We start from the raw sequence: 20899 nt of genomic DNA on the forward strand, positions 1-20899 counted from the left end.
CGATGTGAAACCAAACCTCAAACTAAGGAGTATTCCTATACAGAGCTGAAAATGTGTTGCTGGTTAAAACGCAGCAGGTCAGGCAGCATCCAAGGAACAGGAAATTCGATGTTTTGGGCAAAAGTCTGATGAAGGGCTTTTGCCCGAAATGTCGAATTTCCTGTTCCTCGGATGCTGCCTGACCTGCTGTGCTTTAACCAGCAACACATTTTCAGCTCTGATCTCCAGCATCTGCAGACCTCACTTTTTACTCTAAGTATTCCTATACACTCATGACTGGTGCCTTTAGGTCATGGAAGGTAACTAAAAAGACTTGTTCGCTTGCCAGCCTGATTTTGTAGTTAAAGGGTTTGCTTTCCTTGTTGGCACCTTAATTCCTGTATTCTGTGAAGAGTCGCTGAATTGAAGCTGAGACCGCTCTGGTGGTAAGGCAGTAATTGAAGTGTCAAGCAGCAAGATTTTTTGGACTGTAAGGATAGCTATTATGTACTGCTGCTATTGCACATCATCAGAGAATCATAGAATCCCTACTGTGTGGAAATAGTCCACACCAACTCTCTGAAGAGTATCCCATCTAGACAACACTGTCTTGTCGATTTTCAACCAGTTCTAACCAGCGTCAAAACATACAACACCAAATGAAATTGGAACAGGAGTAGGCTTTTCAGTCCTTTTGAGTCTGATCAGCCATTTTATAGGATCACGGCTGATCCAAAATTCCGCATGTCCACTTTCCCTGTACTGCTTGTATCCCCAACTGATCAAGAATCTATCTATCTCAGCCGTAAATATACACAAGGGCTCTGTCCCCACAGCTCTCTGGCAAAGACTTCCAAAGGTTCACAACCCTCTTGGAGAAGGAATTCGTCCTCATCTCAGTCTTAAAATTCATGCCTCTTTATTCTGAGACTGTACCCATATGGTCCTCGACTCTCCCATGAGGGGTAACGTCGCTTCAGCATTGACTCTGTCAAGCCCCATTCTTTCAATGAGATGCATGGATGTTAACAGGAAAATGCCGAATAGATAAGCTACTTGTAAATTCTAAGCTGAGGATTAGGGCTAGATCTGTCAAGAGAAATGTTAGGAAGCAGTTCTTCACACAAAGGATGGTAGGTGTTTGGAACTGTCTTCCACAAATGACAATGGATGCTGGATCAGTTGTTAATTTTAAATCTGAGACAAATTAAATTTTGTTAAGCAGATGTGTCAAGGGATATGGGCCAAATCAGATACAAGGAATTAGGCCACAGGTCAGCTATGTTCTCATTGAATCATGGAACAGGGTCGACGGGCTGAATGGTCTCCTCCTGTTCCTATATTTAGGTCCTTTACATCTCAGTGAGAAGAGACCCCACCTGTTTAACCCTTACTCATAAGACCATCTCTCCAGACTGGGAATCATCTAGTGAACATAAAGATAAACCATTTCTGGGATATTAGTTCTAACATTTTTAATTGTATGTTTCTAATGTTAATGCTGTTGTTCATTTTTGTTAGCCAGTAGCCCTGTACCTCTCTCCCATAATCCTCATTGGGATTCAGTCCTAATGACACCAGTTACCTTTTAGAAGTCCACTCAGCCTGGCAGAGGTGGTCAGGCACAGATTGGGAGCCACAACTCTCTGTGTCCTAACACAGGGACACTGAAGTCCATCTTAGCACCCTCTATTATTACCCAGGCTGAGATTAGCCAACTAAGCCCAGGTCTGGTATTGAACCCTGGGAACTTGTGTGGTTTGTCTGTCTCGGTTTAAGACTGACGAAACATAAGAGTAACACAATACAAGAGTCCTTTCAGCCCATTGTGCATATGCTGTTCTCATTCTCCACTGCCTATATTTTCAAGCACACCATTTGGCCAATTCTCTTTTCAAAGTTGCTAATTAATTTCCATCCAATACCCATTCAGAGAGTGCAGTCCAGATTGTAACAGCTCCTTGATTTCTTTTTAAAAACAAAATTCTCAACTCCCCTGATTGTGAATCACTTGCCTTAAACTCGAGTTGTTTGATTGCCAAAAATCTTATCATTGTTGTTCCCTCCTGTGTTACAGCAGTGACAACATTTCAGAACTGGCTTTAGGGTAGCATGGTGGCACAGTGGTTAGCACAGCTGCCTCTCAGCGCCAGGGATCCGGGTTCAATTCCCACCTCAGGCAACTGACTGTATGGAGTTTGCACACTCTCCCCGTATCTGCGTGGGTTTCCTCCGGGTGCTCCGGTTTCCTCCCACAGTCCAAAGATGTGCGGGTCAGGTGAATTGGCCATGCTAAATTGCCCATAGTGTTAGGTAAGGGGTATATGTTGGGGTATGGGTGGGTTGCGCTTCGGCGGGTCGGTGTGGACTTGTTGGGCCGAAGGGCCTGTTTCCACACTGTAAGTAATCTAATCTAATCAATCCAAAGATGTGCACGTCAGGTGAATAGCCTATGCTGAATTGCCCTTAGTGTTAAGTGCATTAGTCAGGGCTAAGTCTGTTTGGGTTAGTCTTTGGAGGATTGGTGTGGACTTGTTGGACCAAAAGGCCTGTTTCCATACTGTAGGGAATCTGCAAAATACTTTGGTATGTTAGGTGTTTAAGGTCTAAGTATAAAGAGTTTTTTTTAAAAATCATCAATTTTGAACGTATTTATTAAACGTCCAGCACTCATTCAAAGAACAGTCACACTTCTCTCTCCCCTCCTCATTCCTGGTTGCACTTGGATAATTCTCCTCTGCTCCCTCCTTCAGAAACAGGGTTTAACTGTTCTGTGCAGGGGTCTGACCCTGGGTAGAAATATGTATCACTGGCGCATTTTACGTGTGGCCAGGTAAGCGATCCAACATAAAACATTCCCCAAATGGGCCTTTAGTTTTGGAAGCTGCCTGCTTCAGGCCACATTGTTGGCAAAATGCCCCACAGTGGGATCACACTGGAGAGCCAATCTGGTGCACTTTCCTGTGATTTTACTTGGCGGCCCCATCTTTGAGCCCTCCTTGATAAAATTCAGACCCTGGTGTCCAGCTTTTTTAACTGCTGTCCCCTGCACGACAAGGGTGAGTTATTTTGCCCTCCCTGACATACAAGAAAACATTTTGAGTTGAACATGTAAAACTAGAGACTTTGCATTTATTTCTGTAGATTTGATACAGTTGACAATGCCCTCCCCACCTGTACAATCTGCCTGACTTTCTGCTATTTTGTACTTTTCCTGAGTGACGCAAGAAAAGACAGGGGGAAAATGAAAAAGTACCTGTCTTCAGCACAGTCAATCTTTCACGTGTTTAAATTAGTAACTCAAACTCTATGGTTATAAACTGCAGGACGTATAATTGTTTTGCTATTAGTGGTAACACATTAATTAATCACGGTAATTACATCTAAATTACATATACAGAATTGGGTTAATTAGAAACCAATTCTGTTGCTGAAGAGCCAAGCTGCATTCTAAAATGCTGAGGATGTAATTGTTACCAGAGGAATAGCTTTGCCTCTATATTTGGACCTAATTTTAGCTGTGTTCTGCAGGTTAATTGTGCCTGTGACATTTTGCCCATGAATCAGGGAGCCCAGCCTCTAACTTGAGACTTGAATCATCAGACTGGAGTGAGTATACAAGGGCCACAGTTGCAGGCAGCAGACTCCATTCATTTTACCACAAGAAAAGTAAGGAGCAGACCAGCTTTTGCATGTTCCCAAAGAGGTAGTGAGAAAGAAACAAGTCTAAGGCTGGTACACTGGATAAAGGGAGCAAGTTAAGTAGTCAAGGCAGGTAAGAGTACGGCAGAGAACGAGGTAAGACTGATAAATTAAACTGCATTTATTTCAATGCAGGATGCCCAACAGGTAATTCAGATGAACTTCAGGAATGGTTAGGAGCACAAGACTGGGATATCATAGCAATTACAGAGACGTGACTCAGGGATGGGCAGGATTGGCAGCTTAATGTTCCAGGGTTTGGATGCTATAGCAAGAATAGAAAGGTGGTGCGAGAGAGGAGGGGGAATGGCATTTTTGGTTAAAAATAACATTACAGCTGTACATGTGGAGGACATTTCTGGGAGAACATCCAGCAAAGTTATATGGGTGAAACTGAGAAATAAGAAAGGGATTGGGGTCACCTCATTGGGATTGTACTATCTGCTCCCAATAGTCGGTGGGAAATTCAGAAGCAGATATGTAAGGAGATCACAGATATCTATGAGAATAATAGGATTGTAATGATAGGGAATTTTAACTTTTCAAACATAGACGGGAACTGCCATAGTGCTAAGGACTTGGCAGGAAAGGAATTTAAGTGTAAAAAGCACATTTTCTTATTCAGTATGTAGATGTACCTACTAGAGAAGGGGCAAAACTTGGCCTTCTCTTGGAAATAAAGTAGGGCAAGTGACTGAGGTGACAGTGGGGGAGCACTTTGGGGCAAGCGATCAATATACTATTATTTACAAAATAGTTAGGGAAAATGATAGACCTGATCTAAAGTTAGTTCTCTAACCTGCAATCCTCTTCCTGACCTCTCCGCCCCCACCCCACTCCGGCCTATCACCCTCACCTTGACCTCCTTCCACCTATCCCACCTCCATCGCCCCTCCCCCTAGTCCCTCCTCCCTACCTTTTATCTTAGCCTGCTTGGCTCTCTCTCTCTCATTCCTGATGAAGGGCTTATGCTCGAAACGTCGAATTCTCTATTCCTGAGATGCTGCCTGGTCTGCTGTGCTTTGACCAGCAACACATTTGCAGCTAAGGCCAGTGTTGACAGTATTAGGCAGGAACTTTCAAAAGTTGGTTGTGGGAGGCTGCTCGCAGGTCAGGGGAAAGCGGGAGGCTTCCAAAACTGAGGGAACAACAGACCAGAGACAGTGTGTTCTTGTTAGTGTGAAGGGCAGAGCTGGTAGGCGTAGAGAATACTGGACGACTAATAAAAGTTGAGGTTCTGGTCAAGAAAAAGGAGGAGATATATGTCAGGTATAGATAGCTGAGATTCGATGAATCCCGAGAGATGTATAAGAGCAATAGAAGTATACTTGACAGAAATCAGGAGAGCAAACAGGGGGCGAGAAAGCTTCAGCAAGTAGAATTAAGGAGAATCCACAAAGATTCTACTATTTAAATTAAAGGCAAAAGAGTAATTAGGGAGAGAATAGGGCCCCTTAAAGAACAGTGAGTCTATGCATGGAACCACATGAGCTGAGTAAGATATTGAACAAATATTTTTGTGTCAGTATTTACAATAGAGAAGATTATGGACATTAGAGAACTTGATGAAATAAATTGTGATGTCCTAAAACATGTTGGTATTACAGAAGAGGTGGTGCTGAAGGTCTTAAAATGCAGAGAAGTAGATAAATGCCCAAGACTTGCCTGGTGTATCCCAGAACTTTGTGGGAAGGTAAGGAAGAGATTGCTGGGCCCCTTGCTGAGATATTTGTATCATGGATAGCCACAGGTGAGGCGTTGGCAGGTTCAAAAGTGGCTAATGTGCCATTATTTAAGAAAGGTGATGGGGAAAAGCCAGGAAACTATACACTGCGAGCGTGAAGTCAGTGGTAGGTGCATTGTTGTAGAGGATTCTGACAGACAGGTCTTAGATGCACTTGGACAGGCAAGGACTGTGCAGTTCTGGTCATCCTGTTATAGGAAAGATATTATTAAACTGGAAAGGGTTCAGAAAAGATTTACCAGGATGATGCCAAGACTGCAGGCATTTGAGTTCTACAAATAGGCAGGAAAAAGTAGGGCTTATTTCTCTGGAACATCAAAGGCTGAGTGGTGACCTTCTAGAGGTTTATAAAATCAATAGGGGCATGGATAGGGTGAATAGTAAGGGTCTTTTCCCTAGGGTGTGGGAGTTCAAAACTACAGGGTGTAGGTTCAGTGTGAGAGGGGAAAGAATTAAAAGGGACCTCAGGCATCGTTTTCATGCAGAGGGTGGTGCGTATGTGGAATGAGCTGCCAGAGGAGATGGTGAACGTGGATTTAAATACAACATTTCAAAGGCATTTGGATGTGTTGAGAGGTTTATGGACCAAATGCTGGCAGATAGGACTATCTCAGTTTAGGATATCTGGTTCGTGTGAATAAGTTGGACTGAAGGGTCTGTTTTCATGCTGTATAATTCTATGTCTCTATGACTCTGTACAGCCAAACACCCTTGCTGATAACTCAATAAGCACTTGAATCCCTCCACAGGTTTAAATGGTTAACTGATCGCTACAACTCACAAATGAGGGAGGCAACAGCTTGGTCCTGGGATTTGCATTTGCGAAAAGAAATTTCTGTTTACATTGTTCCAAAAGTGATGAGAATGTTAGATTACGGTGCTGCTAAATGTGATTATGATGTGATAGATAAGAATTAGAAATACTTGCACAGAGTAGTGGTGGGAAATCTCTGGAATTATTCAAAAGGCAATTAAATATCAGACGAGCCTTGAAGTTTGACCTCAAGGACTGGCCTTAAACACACTTAGCGGTGGATTGACTCCAGAGTTACTTTTGTTTCTCTAGCTCTAACTTAAAAGGATTTCCTTAGCTATGATTTGACTTTCCCTTGCAAAGCAAGGAGTATGCTGAGTTTTGTTTGCATGCCTGACTCTAGTTTCCTATTTACAAAAATGTCCAGTAGTTCTGCAGGTTTTCTGCATGAGTGTCTGCCTTATGGTCTTCTCATGCTGAGCTCCTGAGCATCCTATTTGACAGTCAGTTGCAGGAACACCAGGCTTGGTCCTATTCTCTGGCAATTCTGTTAACGTAAACTTTACCTTTTTAATCTTTTAAATGCCTACTCAGAAGCTATTTTTTTCAACTATCTCTTAGCCCTTCTACTCCTACTTGCCATTCTGCCTCATATATTTTCTTCTTTAAAAGCTTATTTCAATAAAAATTACATATACAACCAAGTATTTCTGTGGCAGAACTGAAGTATATTGTACATTGTTGAATTTTCTTTTACTTACTATCATATTGTTCTAACAATAAACCACTCATTAGGGATTCGTTAATCTCAAACAGTAAAATGCATTGCAGCCATTACAGCAAGCCAATTGATTAGTCTGTGCAGTTTGCAAACCTGCTGCAGACTGACTGGCAAGTAGGGTCACTGCAGTGTCTATGCATAGCACATGAAGTCCTTTAAAAGTGGGCTTTCTTCAAACCCAGAGACACATGCAATGTCCCACTAATCTCTGCTGAAAACTGTTTGAGCCTTCATATTTTTACATCTGCTGTATCATTATTGTTTTCATTTGATTCCATTTGATCCAAGTATGAATGATTTCAGAGCATTAATTCACCTTGCAAAATCCTGTGAATTTGCACAAACTAATGAGAGGCAGGATAGACCTAGGTCCCAGAAGTGAAATCATGTCTACAAAAGAAAAGAAAAACCAGCACTTAGGAGGGCAGCTAACATGTGGAAGTTGGAACAAATTACTGCTGATGCTGGAATCTGCACTGAAGGCAAAAAATGCTCGAGTTCACAGCAGGTGAGGCAGCATCCATGGAGAGAAAGCAAGTTAGTGTTTTGTGTCTCAATGACTTTTCATCAGAGCTGACATGTGGAAGTGCTGAGTTTGTGAATCAGTGGCTTCGATGCATTCATTAAATATACTTGACCTTGCAATATACTGACAGATACCCCAGATATACAGGGCAGACCAATCCCAGGCAAAACGGCAGGAAACAAATACAGTAGCGTCTCGACTTATGAACTTAATCTGTTCCGGGACCCGGTTTGCGAACCGAAAAGTTCGCAAACGGAATCAATTTTTCCCATTGCTTGGATACTGTAAGAATGCTTGGACAACTGTTCACAGCGCACGCGCCAAAGACGAACTGAATAAAGATCACGCGGGGCCTGAGAGCTTTTTCGTACATGGGCTTTTGCGTTTGTACCTTCGTTCGTACCTTGAATTTCGTAGTATGTTGAAGCAAAATTTTACGTACAGTCCTGTTCGTATGTCGAGGCGCTACTGTACTGCAGAAGTTATTATGCAAAGGAGATGGTGACATTTCCAGCATGGGTGTAGTATATCATTTTCCACAGCAGGTACAGTTACAACATTTAAAAGGCATTTTGAGGAATTAGAATATGAAGGGTTTAGAGGAACATGGACCAAACACAGGCCAATGGGACTATTTTAGTTTGGGAAACTTGGTCAGCATGGAGGAGTTGGACCGAAAGGTCTGTTTCCGTACTGTATAACTTCATTAAAAATAGGCTGTTTAAACCTGGTATCTTTGGACTAGTGTCTGATGTAACTGGGAAGGGCTGAACTTTGTTTAAAAAAGGAGGGTGGGGCGATGGCAAGTTATTCAAGAGGCAATTTATCATTGCTGAGTCTTTTACAGGAGCCTCATTACATCCTTAATTACCCATATCTTTCTCTCACGAGGAAATCTAGTTCCTATTTTCAGTTAAAAAAATTGTGTTCTCATTTTTTACATTTACAATTATGTTAGATAGACCCTTCCCACATCGACAGATGTTCAAAAACAATTTTCTTTTAACAACATTTTGGTAATGCTTTGAGGATAAGAACGATCTGGAATCCTTTCACATGTCACATCTGTGTTTATCAAAATAAACTACTAATTTTTCAGGGAATTTACAGCCTGTTATGATTAAGTGTTCAGATGGTTGTTTACTATGAACTGTAAACAAGAGGACCAATGCAATAACTTTCATTTGAGTCTATGATGAAATACTCAAAAGCACATCGGGGAGTGGGTTGGCATCAGTCACAGGGACTGAGGGAGGTGAGTGAAGGCATAACAGTTGAGAGAGGTTTTGCATGGACTTTTTGAAATTGGGGACAGGCTTGGGAAAGTGGGGGGAAAAAAAACAGAAGCTCAACAGATCTGGCAACATCTGTGAAGAGAAATCAAAGTTAATGTTTCGGATCCGATGATCCTTCCTCAGAACAGATTTACAGCATCTACAGTTTTTTTGATTTTTACTTTGGAAAGTGCGGCTGTTGGGCAGGAACTCCCAGGATAAAAGGCATGATGGCCCATCACTGAGAGCAAGTGCAAAGGGACAAAATACAAAATATTGTGGAGGTTATCCACTTTGGAAGTAAAAATAGTAGGTCAGAGTATTATTTAAGTAGTGAAAGATTGAAGCGCATTGTTGTGCAGAGGGACTTAGGAGTGCTCATACATGAACTGCTGAAAGTTGGTTTGCGACAGATAATCAGGAAGGCAAATGGAATATTGGCTTTCACTGCTCGAAGGATTGAGTTTAAGAGCAGGGAGGCGGTGCTTCTATTGTACACAGTGTTGGTGAGGCCGCACCTGGAGTACTGTGCACACTTCTGCTCTCCTTACTTGAGGAAAGCTAAACTGGCTTTGGAGGTGCTGCCAAGGAGGTTCACCAGGTTGATTCTGGAGATGAGGGAATTACCCTATGAGGGGAGATTGAGCCCCTGGGACTGTACTCACTAGAATTTAGAAGAATGAGAGGGGAGCTTCTAGAAACATATAAAATTATGAAAGGGATAGATAAGAATTCAAAGTTTGTGAGAAGATTTGTAGCTTGGGTGTTCGTTGTTGTTGTCACAGAAATAGAGAACACACACCGGATCATCAATGCCACACTCACAGGAATCCAACTCACTAGAGAGGAAGAAAAGGACAACCAACTCCCATTCCTAGACGTGATGGTACAGAGAACACCGAACGGAGAATTCACCACAAAGGTATACAGGAAAACCACACACACAGACCAAGTCCTGAACTACGAAAGCAACCACCCCAACACACACAAACGAAGTTGCATCAAGACACTATTCAAAAGGGCCACAACACACTGCAGTACACCAGAACTGCAAAAAGAGGAAGAAGAACACCTATACAATGTATTCACCAAAAATGGATGCCCCCACAATTTCATCAACAGATGCCTAAGGGAAAGACAACGGAATGCTGGTATGCCACAACCCAAAGGACTAGCCACACTACCATACATCAAAAACATTTCTGAACTGACAGCCAGACTACTGCGACCACTAGGACTCAACAGCACACAAACCAACAGCCACTCTCAGACAACAACTCACCAGGACGAAGGACCCATTAGCCAACATGAGCAAAACCAATGTAGTATACAAAATACCATGCAAGGATTGCACAAAACACTATATAGGACAAACCAGAAGACCGCTAATGATCCGTATCCATGAACACCAACTAGCCACGAAACGACACAACCAGCTATCCTTAGTAACCACACACTCCGATGACAAGCAACATGAGTTCGACTGGGACAACACTACTATTATAGGACAAGCCAAACAGAGAACAGGCAGGGAATTCCTCGAGGCATGGCACTCATCCACAGATTCAATCAATAAACACATTGACCTGGACCCAATATACCGGCCACTGCAGCGGACAGCTGGAACTGACAACCGGAAGCAGCCGATACAAATCACTATAAATGCCAGAGGAAACATCACAGAAGCGCTTCACAGGAGGCTCCCAAGCACTGAGGATGTCACCTAGACAGGAGATGAAACGTCTGCAAAACAAATTCCCAGCTCGGCGAACAGAACCATATCATAGATAAGAGTTGTTTCCACTGGTGGGTGAGACTAGGACTAGGGGACATGGCCTCTAGGGGGAGTAGATTTAGGACAGAGATGAGGAAGAACTGCTTTTCCCAGACAGTAGTGAATCTATGGAATTCTCTGCTCAGGGAAGCATTAGAGGCGGCTTTATTGAATATATTCAAGACACAGTTGGCTGGGTTTTTGTATGGTAGGGGAAGTAAGGGTTATGGGGATAATGCAGTTAAGAGGAGCTGAGACGATGGTTAGATCAGCCATGATCTTAATAATTGGTGGAGCAGGCTCGACAGGCCAAATGGCCGCCTCCTGCTTTATTACTATGAAAGGTTGTATGTAGGATAGAGGGGTTGGCAAAAGATTACATCTAGCAAGATTGTGGGGAGATCAACACACAAGAATGTCAGAGTTTGACAGCAGGCTGTTGACTGAGATTAGAGACTATTACCTAAGTTTTGGCTACTCGGGGAATTAGAAAATGAACAAAAGCAGGCTGAGATAAGTGGGGATAAACTAGGTTTGAACTCCTGTGGACCAGGCAAATCAAATTGGCACAGAAGCAACATAAAAAAAATTGTTGAGGACATTCCCATCTCATGAGTTCAGATGCTACACCAGGGTTGAATAATCTGGACTGGTACATTGCTGCAGTTCAGAGAGTGTGCTGCAATGTTGAGATGCTGTCTTTCATATCAGAAGTTAAACCAGGCCCCTGTTTAAATGGATGTAAAGTATCCCATGGCTGTTATTCTGAAAAAGGATCCGGGGACTTCACTGGATCCTGACCGATAGTCATCCTTCAACCAGAAATATCCGGTCACCATCTTTTGGCTGTGTGGGAGTTCCCTGTGTACAAATTGGCAGCCTCGTTCCCCTTCACTGCAGCAATAACTGTACTGCAAGCACTTTGTAAAGTAACTCCAGGATGTCCCAAGGTTGTGAGAATTGCTACATCACTGCAAGTTATTTCTTTGCAAAATGCTTTGGGGTGTGTGTGAGAAATCTGGTGAATCCAGGACCTTTCAGTTAGCTTAAACCTGAATTTGCTTAATATTACAGAAATTGATGTTCATTAGTTTTTGAGAAGCAACCTGGGTTATCCAGTAACCAGACATCTCTTAGACAGCAATTAAAATTTAACACAAGTAAAAGAAAAAGCTCAAAAAATGTTTATAACCAGACTTCAACTGACTAATCTTGATGGTGCCATAAACTCCAGAAGAAAGGGTTGAGTGGTTTTAGAAACATCAGCAGACACTTAATTATAGTGTTTCTTTTTACTTTCTTCCCAGGATCCGTGATGTGCAAATGCATAAAATAATTTATGTTCGGCTACATTAAATTCTGATCTCCCAGTGAGCTAGTCTGTACAGCAACTCCAGATATTTAACTCTGCCACACACAAGTAAAGTACATACTGATTGACCTCAAGCTACAATCACCTCCTGTCAAGCTGTGAAATGCTAGTTTCACGAGATGGGTGTGAACACACTGCTTTTCACAGGTAATTTATTGCAGTGCATCTAATACAAACACCGAGAGCAATTAAGGGTTGATAGAGCAGTGAGTTACAGAAATTGTGTACAGAGAATGTGTGTACTGCCCAAAGGTTTAAGAGGCACATCACTTACCCCCAACACAGTCATGTCTGAAAAGCAAGAACCAGAAATCTCATAAGCCTTTATGAAGCAAAAAGGCAAATTTATGTATTGCATGGAGAACCTTCTTCAAGAGAAGTGGCCGAAATGTTTGGCAACTTCACTCCAATTGACAATCCTAAAGCTCCCCACCACCACCTCCAGGGTAGTTAGGGATAGAGAATAAATTGTGACCCAGCCAGCAATGCTCACATACTGTGAATAAATGTGAGAAGGATGTTGCTTTGCATGCTCAATGTTTCCAGAGGTTTTTGTTTTTATTTTGATTTTCAGTATTCGCATTAATTTACTTTTTGGCTTGTGCCTTGCCTCATGGTCCCAGCCTTGGCTCAGTGAGTAGAATGCTTGCCGCTTGAGTTCAAAGGTTTTGTGTTCAATTCCCACACCAGGAACACAAGCTAGGTTGGTACTGAAGGTGCTATCTTTCAAATGAGACATTCACATCTTCCTGATGTTGTGAAACTTGAAAGGGTTCAGAAAAGATTCACAAGGATGTTGCCAGAGTTGGAAGATTTGAGCTATAGGGAGAGGCTGAACAGGCTGGGGCTGTTCTCTCTGGACTGTCGGAGGCTGAGGGGTGTCCTTATAGAGGTTTATAAAATTATGAAGGGCATGGATAGGGTAAATAGGCAAAGTCTTTTCCCTGGGATCAGAGAGTCCAGAACTAGAGGGCATAGGTTTAGGGTGAGAGGGGAAAGATATAAAAGAGACCTGAGGGGCAACGTTTTTACAGAGAAGGTGGAGGCTGGTACAATTGCAACATTTAAGAGGCATTTGGATGGGTATATGAATAGGAAGGGAGGGATATGGGCCGGCTGCTGGCAGGTGGGACTAGATTGGGTTGGGATATCTGGTTGGCATGGATGGATTGGACTGAAGGGTCTGTTTCCATGCTGTACATCTCTATGTGGATCCAAGTAATATCTAGTAACATTTCAGAGAAAAAAACAGGGCATTTTCACCATTGTGCTGGTCAATATGTATCCCTCAAACAACATTCTTTCAAATAAATTACAAAGTAACACATCATGTTGCTATTTGTGGGTGTCACGTGCCTGAAAGATCTTGGTGGGGTGGTGAGAGGGAGGGTGGTTTTGTTGTAATTCTTATCTTTGTTTTTAATCCCTCAAAATCCTTCTCCCTCCCTACTTACGTAATGTTCACCAAGCCTACAACTCTGAGGTATCTGACCTCTTCTGTTTCTGAACTTATGAAAAGCACAGTTTTAATTATTGCACCATTTGATTCCTAGCTTTAGCCTTGGCGCATTGGCTATCCTGTGCACTCATACAAAAAGACATCAAGGTTGACAATCCGGTGTCAATTAAGTGTGATTAAGCTGACTGGACAGTGAAACCTAGTGCTGCAAGGAGTATTGTGAGGCAAGTGGTGAAAATATGGGTGGCTCAGTGGTTAGCATTGCTGCCTCACAATGTCATGGTCCCTGGTTTGATTCCAGCCTCAGGCGTCTGTTAGTGTGGAGTTTTCACATTCTCTACACGCATTTCTGCGATGTGCTCTGGTTTCACCCTAGTCCAAAGGTGTTCAGGTTTGCTGCCCCAGAGTATCCAGGGATGTGCAGACTTAGTGGGTTAGCCATGGTGACTGCGGGGTGGAAAGGGGTGGGGTTGGGGGTGCTGGGTTTGATTACATGCTCTTCAGAAGGTTGGTGCAAATTCAGTGGGCTGAATGGTCTTTTATTGCACTGTAGGGATTCTATGATTACAACAATAATTAGACTTCAAAAGCATTTCATTGGTTGTGATATGCTTTGACATGTCTAGTGGTCTTGAACTCCTCTCCACAAATGCACGTTTTGATTTTCTGAGACCCCCAAGAGGTGGAATTAGCTCTCCTCAGCCGTTCCAGCTATTACTTCTATTTCCTCCTTCAGGGCATTCCTTAAATCCCATCTCTTTGACCAAGCTTTTGGCTATCTGTCTTTAGATTATATTATGCGGTTTGAATCTTGCTTTCCAACACTCCAGTGAAGTTCCTTGAGATGCTGCACTGTGTTCTAGGCACTAGATTAATCAATGTTTTTGGAGGCATAGGTAAAGCAATCCAAAGTGAAGCTTCTCTCAATGGCAAGACTAATTTATCTTAATGTATTACCACTTGATTTTGCGATAGCGTTCAACAGAACACTTTTACAACTTCTTAGCAGCTGGTAGAACCAGGTTAGCAAGTTTACATCGATGTACATGACATTCAGTACTGGCTTTGATAACTGTATTTCCTTCTCCTAATATTTGCTGAAGGGGTGAAATGGAGGGAATGAAGTGTTTTGCCTGTTAAATGGCTGCTGATGAGTCAGTGATACAGTGTTTGCATCCGCAATCATAAAATACAAATGATAGTGAAGATCCTGGAACCAAAATAAAGCACATTGACTTTCTGCGTGTCTCATGATTGTCGTCTTCTGCAGGCAGAGCTAAATATTAAGATACCACTCTTCAAATCCAACTCTTTATACTATCCTTTTCAGGCAAACATTTCTGAATATCATACTGATGGTGAACAAGAATAAAACTGAACAGCAAAGTGAGGTTAATATTAAATAATACAGGTTAGCTTTGTGCTACACAGCCTGAATCTCAGGAGAGCAGTGAATTGCAAGAAGCATTCGAGCATTACATTTAGAACTGATGAATGCACTTGATGAATCTTGGCTTTGTGTCTTTGTATCACACTGCTTCTATGTCTGTGTGTGTGCGTGGCATAGCTGTCACGTTTTTCTGCTCCTAACTTATTTGCTTAGTTGGCTGTCCAGTGTTTCAAGTGTGTTTGGCCATTGAATGAGACCATGGCTGATCTTTTTCATAAATCAGTGCCTCATGTGAAGATAATGTGTTGGAGAAGGCCATTCTGCTCCTCAAGCCTGTTCCACCATTCTCCAAGTCAGAAGTCACACAGTACCAGGTTACAGTCCAACAGATTTATTTGAAATCACAAGCTTTCAGAGCTCTACTCCTTCATCAGATGATTTAAAATAAACCTATTGGACTGTAGTCAAGATTAGAGTGGTGCTGGAAAAGCATATCAGGTCAGGCAGCATCCAAAGAGCAGGAAAATCGACGTTTTGGCAAAAACCCTTCATCAGGATCCTTTCCTGATGAAGGGCTTTTGCCCAAAACGTTGATTTTCCTGCTTCTCGGATGCTGCCTGACCTGCTGTGCTTTTCCAGCACCACTCTAATCTTGATATCTGCAGTCCTCACTTTTGCCTATTGGACTGTAACTTGGTGAGGTGTGACTTCTGACTTTGTCCACTCCCAGTTCAACACCAGCACCTCCACATGATGGCCACCATTTACCACAACACCAGGTTATCGTCCTGGTTTATCTGGAAGTACAAGGTTTTGGAGCGCTGTTCCTTCATCAGGTAGCTAGTCACCATGGCTGATCTAATTGTAACCTCAAATCCACATTCCTGCCAACCTTTGATAACCTTTCACTAACTTGCTCAACAAGAATCTATCCATCTGTACCATGAAAATATTCAAGAATTAAGTGTTCACTACATTTTCAGAAAGAGTTCCAAAGAACCTGAGAGAAAAATTTCACTTCATGTTTAAATGGCTGCCTCTGATTCTCAAGTAGTGGCATCTCATTCCTGATTCTCAGAAGAGGAAACATTCTCTTCCACATCTACAGGGTCAAACACCTTACATTTTGATCAAGCTTAGTGTAATAGAGTAAGTTTTCGCCATTGGGCCATTTATTTGAGTTTGATGAAATTGACAAAATCGAAGCCTGGAGGCCTCCTGCTTTTTTATCTGGGACCATGTTGTACTGGGTTGGAGTGAGAATCATGATGAAACAGCTCAAATACTGGTACCGCTTCCAGGCCTAACAAGTCTGGGAAAAGGTAGAATAGTTTTCACAGATGTAGGGGGTGGAACAGCTGTCAGGAACAAAGTTATATCATTGGGAGGTGCTGCAGAATTTTCAAATCCCTTTGTGGTCGCATTCCTTTATATCTCTGCATGCTCCTCTAGCCCCTCAAACCTCTGAGATGTCAGTGTACTTCTGATTCTGACCTTGTGCTTTCCTTTCGGGTGGCACGGTGGTTCAGTGGTTTGCACTGCTGCCTCACAGCGCCAGGGACCCAGGTTCGATTCCCACCTCGGGTCTGTGTGAAGTTTGCACATTCTCCCCATGTCTGCTTGGGTTTCCTCCGGGTGCCCTGGTTTCCTCCCACATTCCAAAATTGGACATGCTAAATTGCCCATGGTGTTAGAGGTAAATGGAGGGAAGTAACTCTGGGTGGGTTACTCTTCGGAGAGTCAATGTGGACTTGTTGGGCTGCAGTGCCTGTTTCCACACTGTAGGGAATCTAATCTAAGCTAATTTTAATGTCTCCACCATGATAGTTATATTTTCAGTTGCATGTGTCCAAGCCTACACCTTGTTGTCTCTCTATTGCATTTTCCTCATTCAAACCTACCCCTTTCACCAGTTGGACATCCAGCTAATATATCCTGATCTGGCTCTGTGATGTACTTTATGATGCATCTCTAAAGCAAGTCTATCTTATTGCAATAAAGAAATGATTTAAGTATGTTGTCGGATAGGATAAATAGACACTGTCTTTTCCCTGGGGTGGGAGAGTCCAGAACCAGAGGGCACAGGTTTAGGGAGAGAGGGGAAGGAATAAAAGGGACTTAAGGGGCAGCTTTCTCATGCATAGGGTGGTGCGTGTGTGGAATGGGCTGCCAGAGGAAGTGGTGGAGGCTAGCACAATTGCAACATTTAAAAGGCATCTGGCTGGATATATGAATAGGAAGGGTTTGGAGGGATATGGGCTAGGTGCTGGCAGGTGGAACTAGACTGGGTTGGGATACACAGTCGGCATGGATGAGTTGGTCCGAATGGTCTCTTTCTATGTTGTACATCTCTACCACTCTGTTGCTTTACTATGTTAGAAGTGCTGTACAAATACCAGGAGGCTATTTTGTTGGTGACAATTCAGAACTCCAATCCATCTTAAATTTGTACTGTGGGGAAAATTTGAAGAGTCAATGCTTAGAGAATAAGAGGCAACTTGATTGAAACATAGAGGATCCTGAAGAAATTTGACAGTGTGGGTGAAGACATGAGATTTCCTCTTATGGGAAAATCTAAAACTAAGGGTTATGGTTTAAAAACAAAAGGGTTCCCGATTTAAAATTGAGATTAGGCAATTTTCTTGTTTCTCTGTGAGGATCTTGAGTCTTTGGAGCTCCATTCCTGAAGAGATGGAGAAAGCAAAGTATGAATCTTTTTAAGGCAGCGATAAATAGATCCTTGCTCGTTACAGACAAAAAGGTTATTAGGATGAGGCAAGGGTATAGATTTGAGGTTGCAATCAGATCAGCCATGATGTTATTAAATGGTGGAGCAGGCCCAAGAGGCTGATTGGTCTACCCTGCTTCTGATTGGTATGTTCCTGTATCCATTATTAATTATATGGCATGCAATCAAATAGGGGACCAGAGTAGTAAATCCAAACTGGTGAGGCTGCTTAATTTTTTTTTGACTGTGCAAAGAAGCAGATAAGAGACAAGTTGCAAAATTTTGGAGTGCAGGCTTTTACACATGAGTTATGGTGGAAATATCTTTGGTTCAAAAAAGTAAAGGTCATATTGTGAGCAGATTTGGGCCTTGTGTATAAGGAAGGATGCGCTGCCTTGGAGGGTGTCCAGAGAAGAATCACAAGAACAATTCAGGACTTGAAGGGCTTGTCATCTGAGGAGTAGTCCTCTGGGTCTGTACTCGATGGAATTTAGAAGAATGAGGAGAGCTTTCAATGAAAATTACGGAATACTGATAGGATTGGACAGAATGAAGATATGGAGAAGATACTTCTACTATTAGGAGAGACCAGAAACCAAGGGCACATCATCAGAGTGAAGAGATGACCCTTTCGAACTGAGATGAAGAATTTCTTCAGCCAGAGAGTGGTGAGTCTATGGAACCCATTGCCATAGAGGGAGGGTTGTGGAGGCCACATCATTGGGTGGCTCTAAGCAGCAATGAGATAGGTTCTTTATTAGTAAGGAAATCAAAGATTATAGTGAGACTGCAGTTGAATCAGGTTGTGAAACGTATTAGCCATGATCAAATGGCAGATCAGACTCAATGGGCTGAATGGCCACACTCTGATCCTATATCTTATGGTCTTATGACAAATTAAAATGATATGTATCCAGGGAAGACTCAAAAAAGAAAAATGAAAGCGCATTGAATAAAATTGCTTTTGCAGATTCTTGACTGAGTTGACATTTGTTCTGTCAAGGTTTTGATTAGAGTGGTGTTGGAAAAGTACAGCAGGTCAGGCAGCATCCTAGGAGCAGGAAAATCGACGTTTCGGGCAAAGCCCTTCATCAGGAATTGCTCTGTCAATTCTGGCTGAGAATGAAGTAAACCTAATGCAAAAAAAGACTGTGCATGTTCATGGCCAATGGACAGATCAAGGTGTTTTATAGCATTGAAACACTTTAAGAATGTTGGCGCTGTTGTAACATAAGAAACAGAGCAACCAATTTGATCACAGCAAATTCCCAACAAACAGTAATGTGACAGTGATTCCCAAGAATGGTATTTCTATCATGTGGAATGATGAGGAATAAGTATTGGCTACAATGGCAGGTTTATCTCCCCTGTACCTGTTCAGATTAGTGCCATTGGACATTTTGCGTGCACCCACGATGGCCTTAGTTCAGTGCCTGGTCTGGTCAGTACTGCTGAGAAGTGTGCAATATGGGTCTGGATCATCAGTCTAGATTTCGTATGATGAAGCCCTGGAGTGACACTATTGCAGCTGTTCAGCAGGGTCAGGGTTAATTCCAAATTTAGCCTTCAGGACTCCAAGTGATGTTCAAGTACATAACAAATTCCTGAAAACAGAGCACAGTGCCAATCACAGCAGAGTGCCTTGTGAATGTGTAGCTCTTTCAATGTTGCTCGTATGTAGTGCAAAAACAGCCTGAGAATGTGGTATGGTACAGTGTCCCTTCCGCAAGAGCGCATGTTTCCATAGTAGGGGCTCTTTCTTTGCTTCAGCAGGGTTGTGTAATGTGAGTGCAATGTGAGAGGCGTGATGTCTCATTTGCCGTGCAGCAATCGGGATTGGTGGTCCATTATACAGTAATAAACAGGAGATGGTCTGGAATGCAGTGATAACTCAATTAAACATTGCCGTACAGTACTGCTTCTGAATTCGTTCAGCCGTGTTGCATTGCTTGTGCCAGAGCAGCTGGTTTGGAATTTGTAAGTTTCCTGCTCTTGATTCCTGTCTCTTCCACACCTCCCCCCAACCAACTTTCTTCAAATCTCCTTCACTTTCAATCCTCCCACCGGTCCATAACCTTTCATGTTGTGCAAGTTTCCAACCTTGGGATGTCTCCTTGCAGATCGGTGATCGAAATGGTGAATTAACAGCCCAATTGACAGTGGCACAGCTGCAGTCAGTGCTCGGTATGACCTCAACTCAGCAAGACAAGCAGTCTGCTCTCTACCATACTGACTATGAAGCACAAGGTAGGCGTAACGTCTTTCTTTGCAGAGAAGAAAAGCAACCAGAATGTTGTGGGCAAGCTAATTTTAATCTAAAATGCGTAATCTCAGATAAGCAGATGTCAATAATGCTCTATGAAGCATAACAGCACTAAGTATGACATGCAATGATCGTGGTGTTAAGTTGCCTTTAAGATCCCTATTTTTTTAAATTGATTTGAATGGCTGAGTTGTACTCTGTTGACAGAAGGTGTTGGTTATCTGGGTGTGATCCCGTGCTGTAATTTGAATATTACTTTTTGCTTCGAATCTGGTTTTTGCTTTTGGAGGATTTTTTCTGGCAAGAATTTTGTTGCGTGAAGCTAACTGAATTTGCAAAATTAGCCAGATGATGACTTGAAAAGCCAGCTTGTAATTGAAGACAAGTTGTAGTTGTTTAATGTTTTACTATCTTTGAAACTGTTAACTCATTTTGCAGTCTTTTTTGTTGTAAGCTTGTCAGTTTTGATTCTAAAATCCTTCTTCGAATAATCCCAGCGTTTTTCTTTGTTGCTACTTTACTGGAGTGTTGATGTGAGTTGTAATGCCAAGTTTTTTTTTGTGCTTAGTTTTTTGAGGAGTAATTACACTGAACAGTGCTTTGAGTACTGATGCCTGATAAGAGAGACTTGAATTGGAGTTACTAAACAGTCTCAACTAGTAGATATAAGCAAATGCCTTTTAAGTTTAAAGATGATTTTTTGACACAGGCTTTTGCCCGAAACATCAATTTTACTGCTCCTCTGATGCTGACTAAACTGCTGTGCTTTTCCAGCACCACCTCTAATCTGGACCCTGATTTTGAATCAGACATTGCATCTTGTAGTACCCCCTACCCTGGATACAGATGAATGGATTGATTTGTGTTGCATAGATGCCTTTCAGGGGAAACTCTGTTAGTCCATTAGGGAAAGAAAAATAGTTGTCCCCTCTTATCCGTGGGTGATACGTTCCAAGAGCTACCACGAATGCCCAAAACTGTGGGTAGTAGTGAACCCTATCAATTGAATGGGAAATTTACCTCCCCGGCAGCCCCCGGTCCCTGGTTCTGGAATGTTCCATGTAATAATTCTGGGCCACAGTAAACCACAGATAACTGAAACCGCAGGAACCAATTCTGCAGAGAAGGGGGTTCTACTGGACAAATAAATGGA

At 42.4% G+C, this 20899-nt stretch overlaps 1 protein-coding gene across 1 annotated transcript in view; it reads left to right on the forward strand.

The window, feature by feature from the left end:
* Positions 1 to 20899, forward strand: part of gpsm1b (G protein signaling modulator 1b) — a 257312-nt gene that overhangs the window by 145722 nt on the left and 90691 nt on the right. The window contains exon 10 of the mRNA XM_060841548.1: positions 19604 to 19730. Coding sequence (XP_060697531.1) covers positions 19604 to 19730 — 127 coding nt within the window. The remainder of the gene's footprint in view (positions 1 to 19603; positions 19731 to 20899) is intronic.

Source organism: Hemiscyllium ocellatum, chromosome 21 (assembly GCF_020745735.1).
Source record: "Hemiscyllium ocellatum isolate sHemOce1 chromosome 21, sHemOce1.pat.X.cur, whole genome shotgun sequence".
Classification (NCBI taxonomy): Eukaryota; Metazoa; Chordata; class Chondrichthyes; order Orectolobiformes; family Hemiscylliidae; genus Hemiscyllium; species Hemiscyllium ocellatum.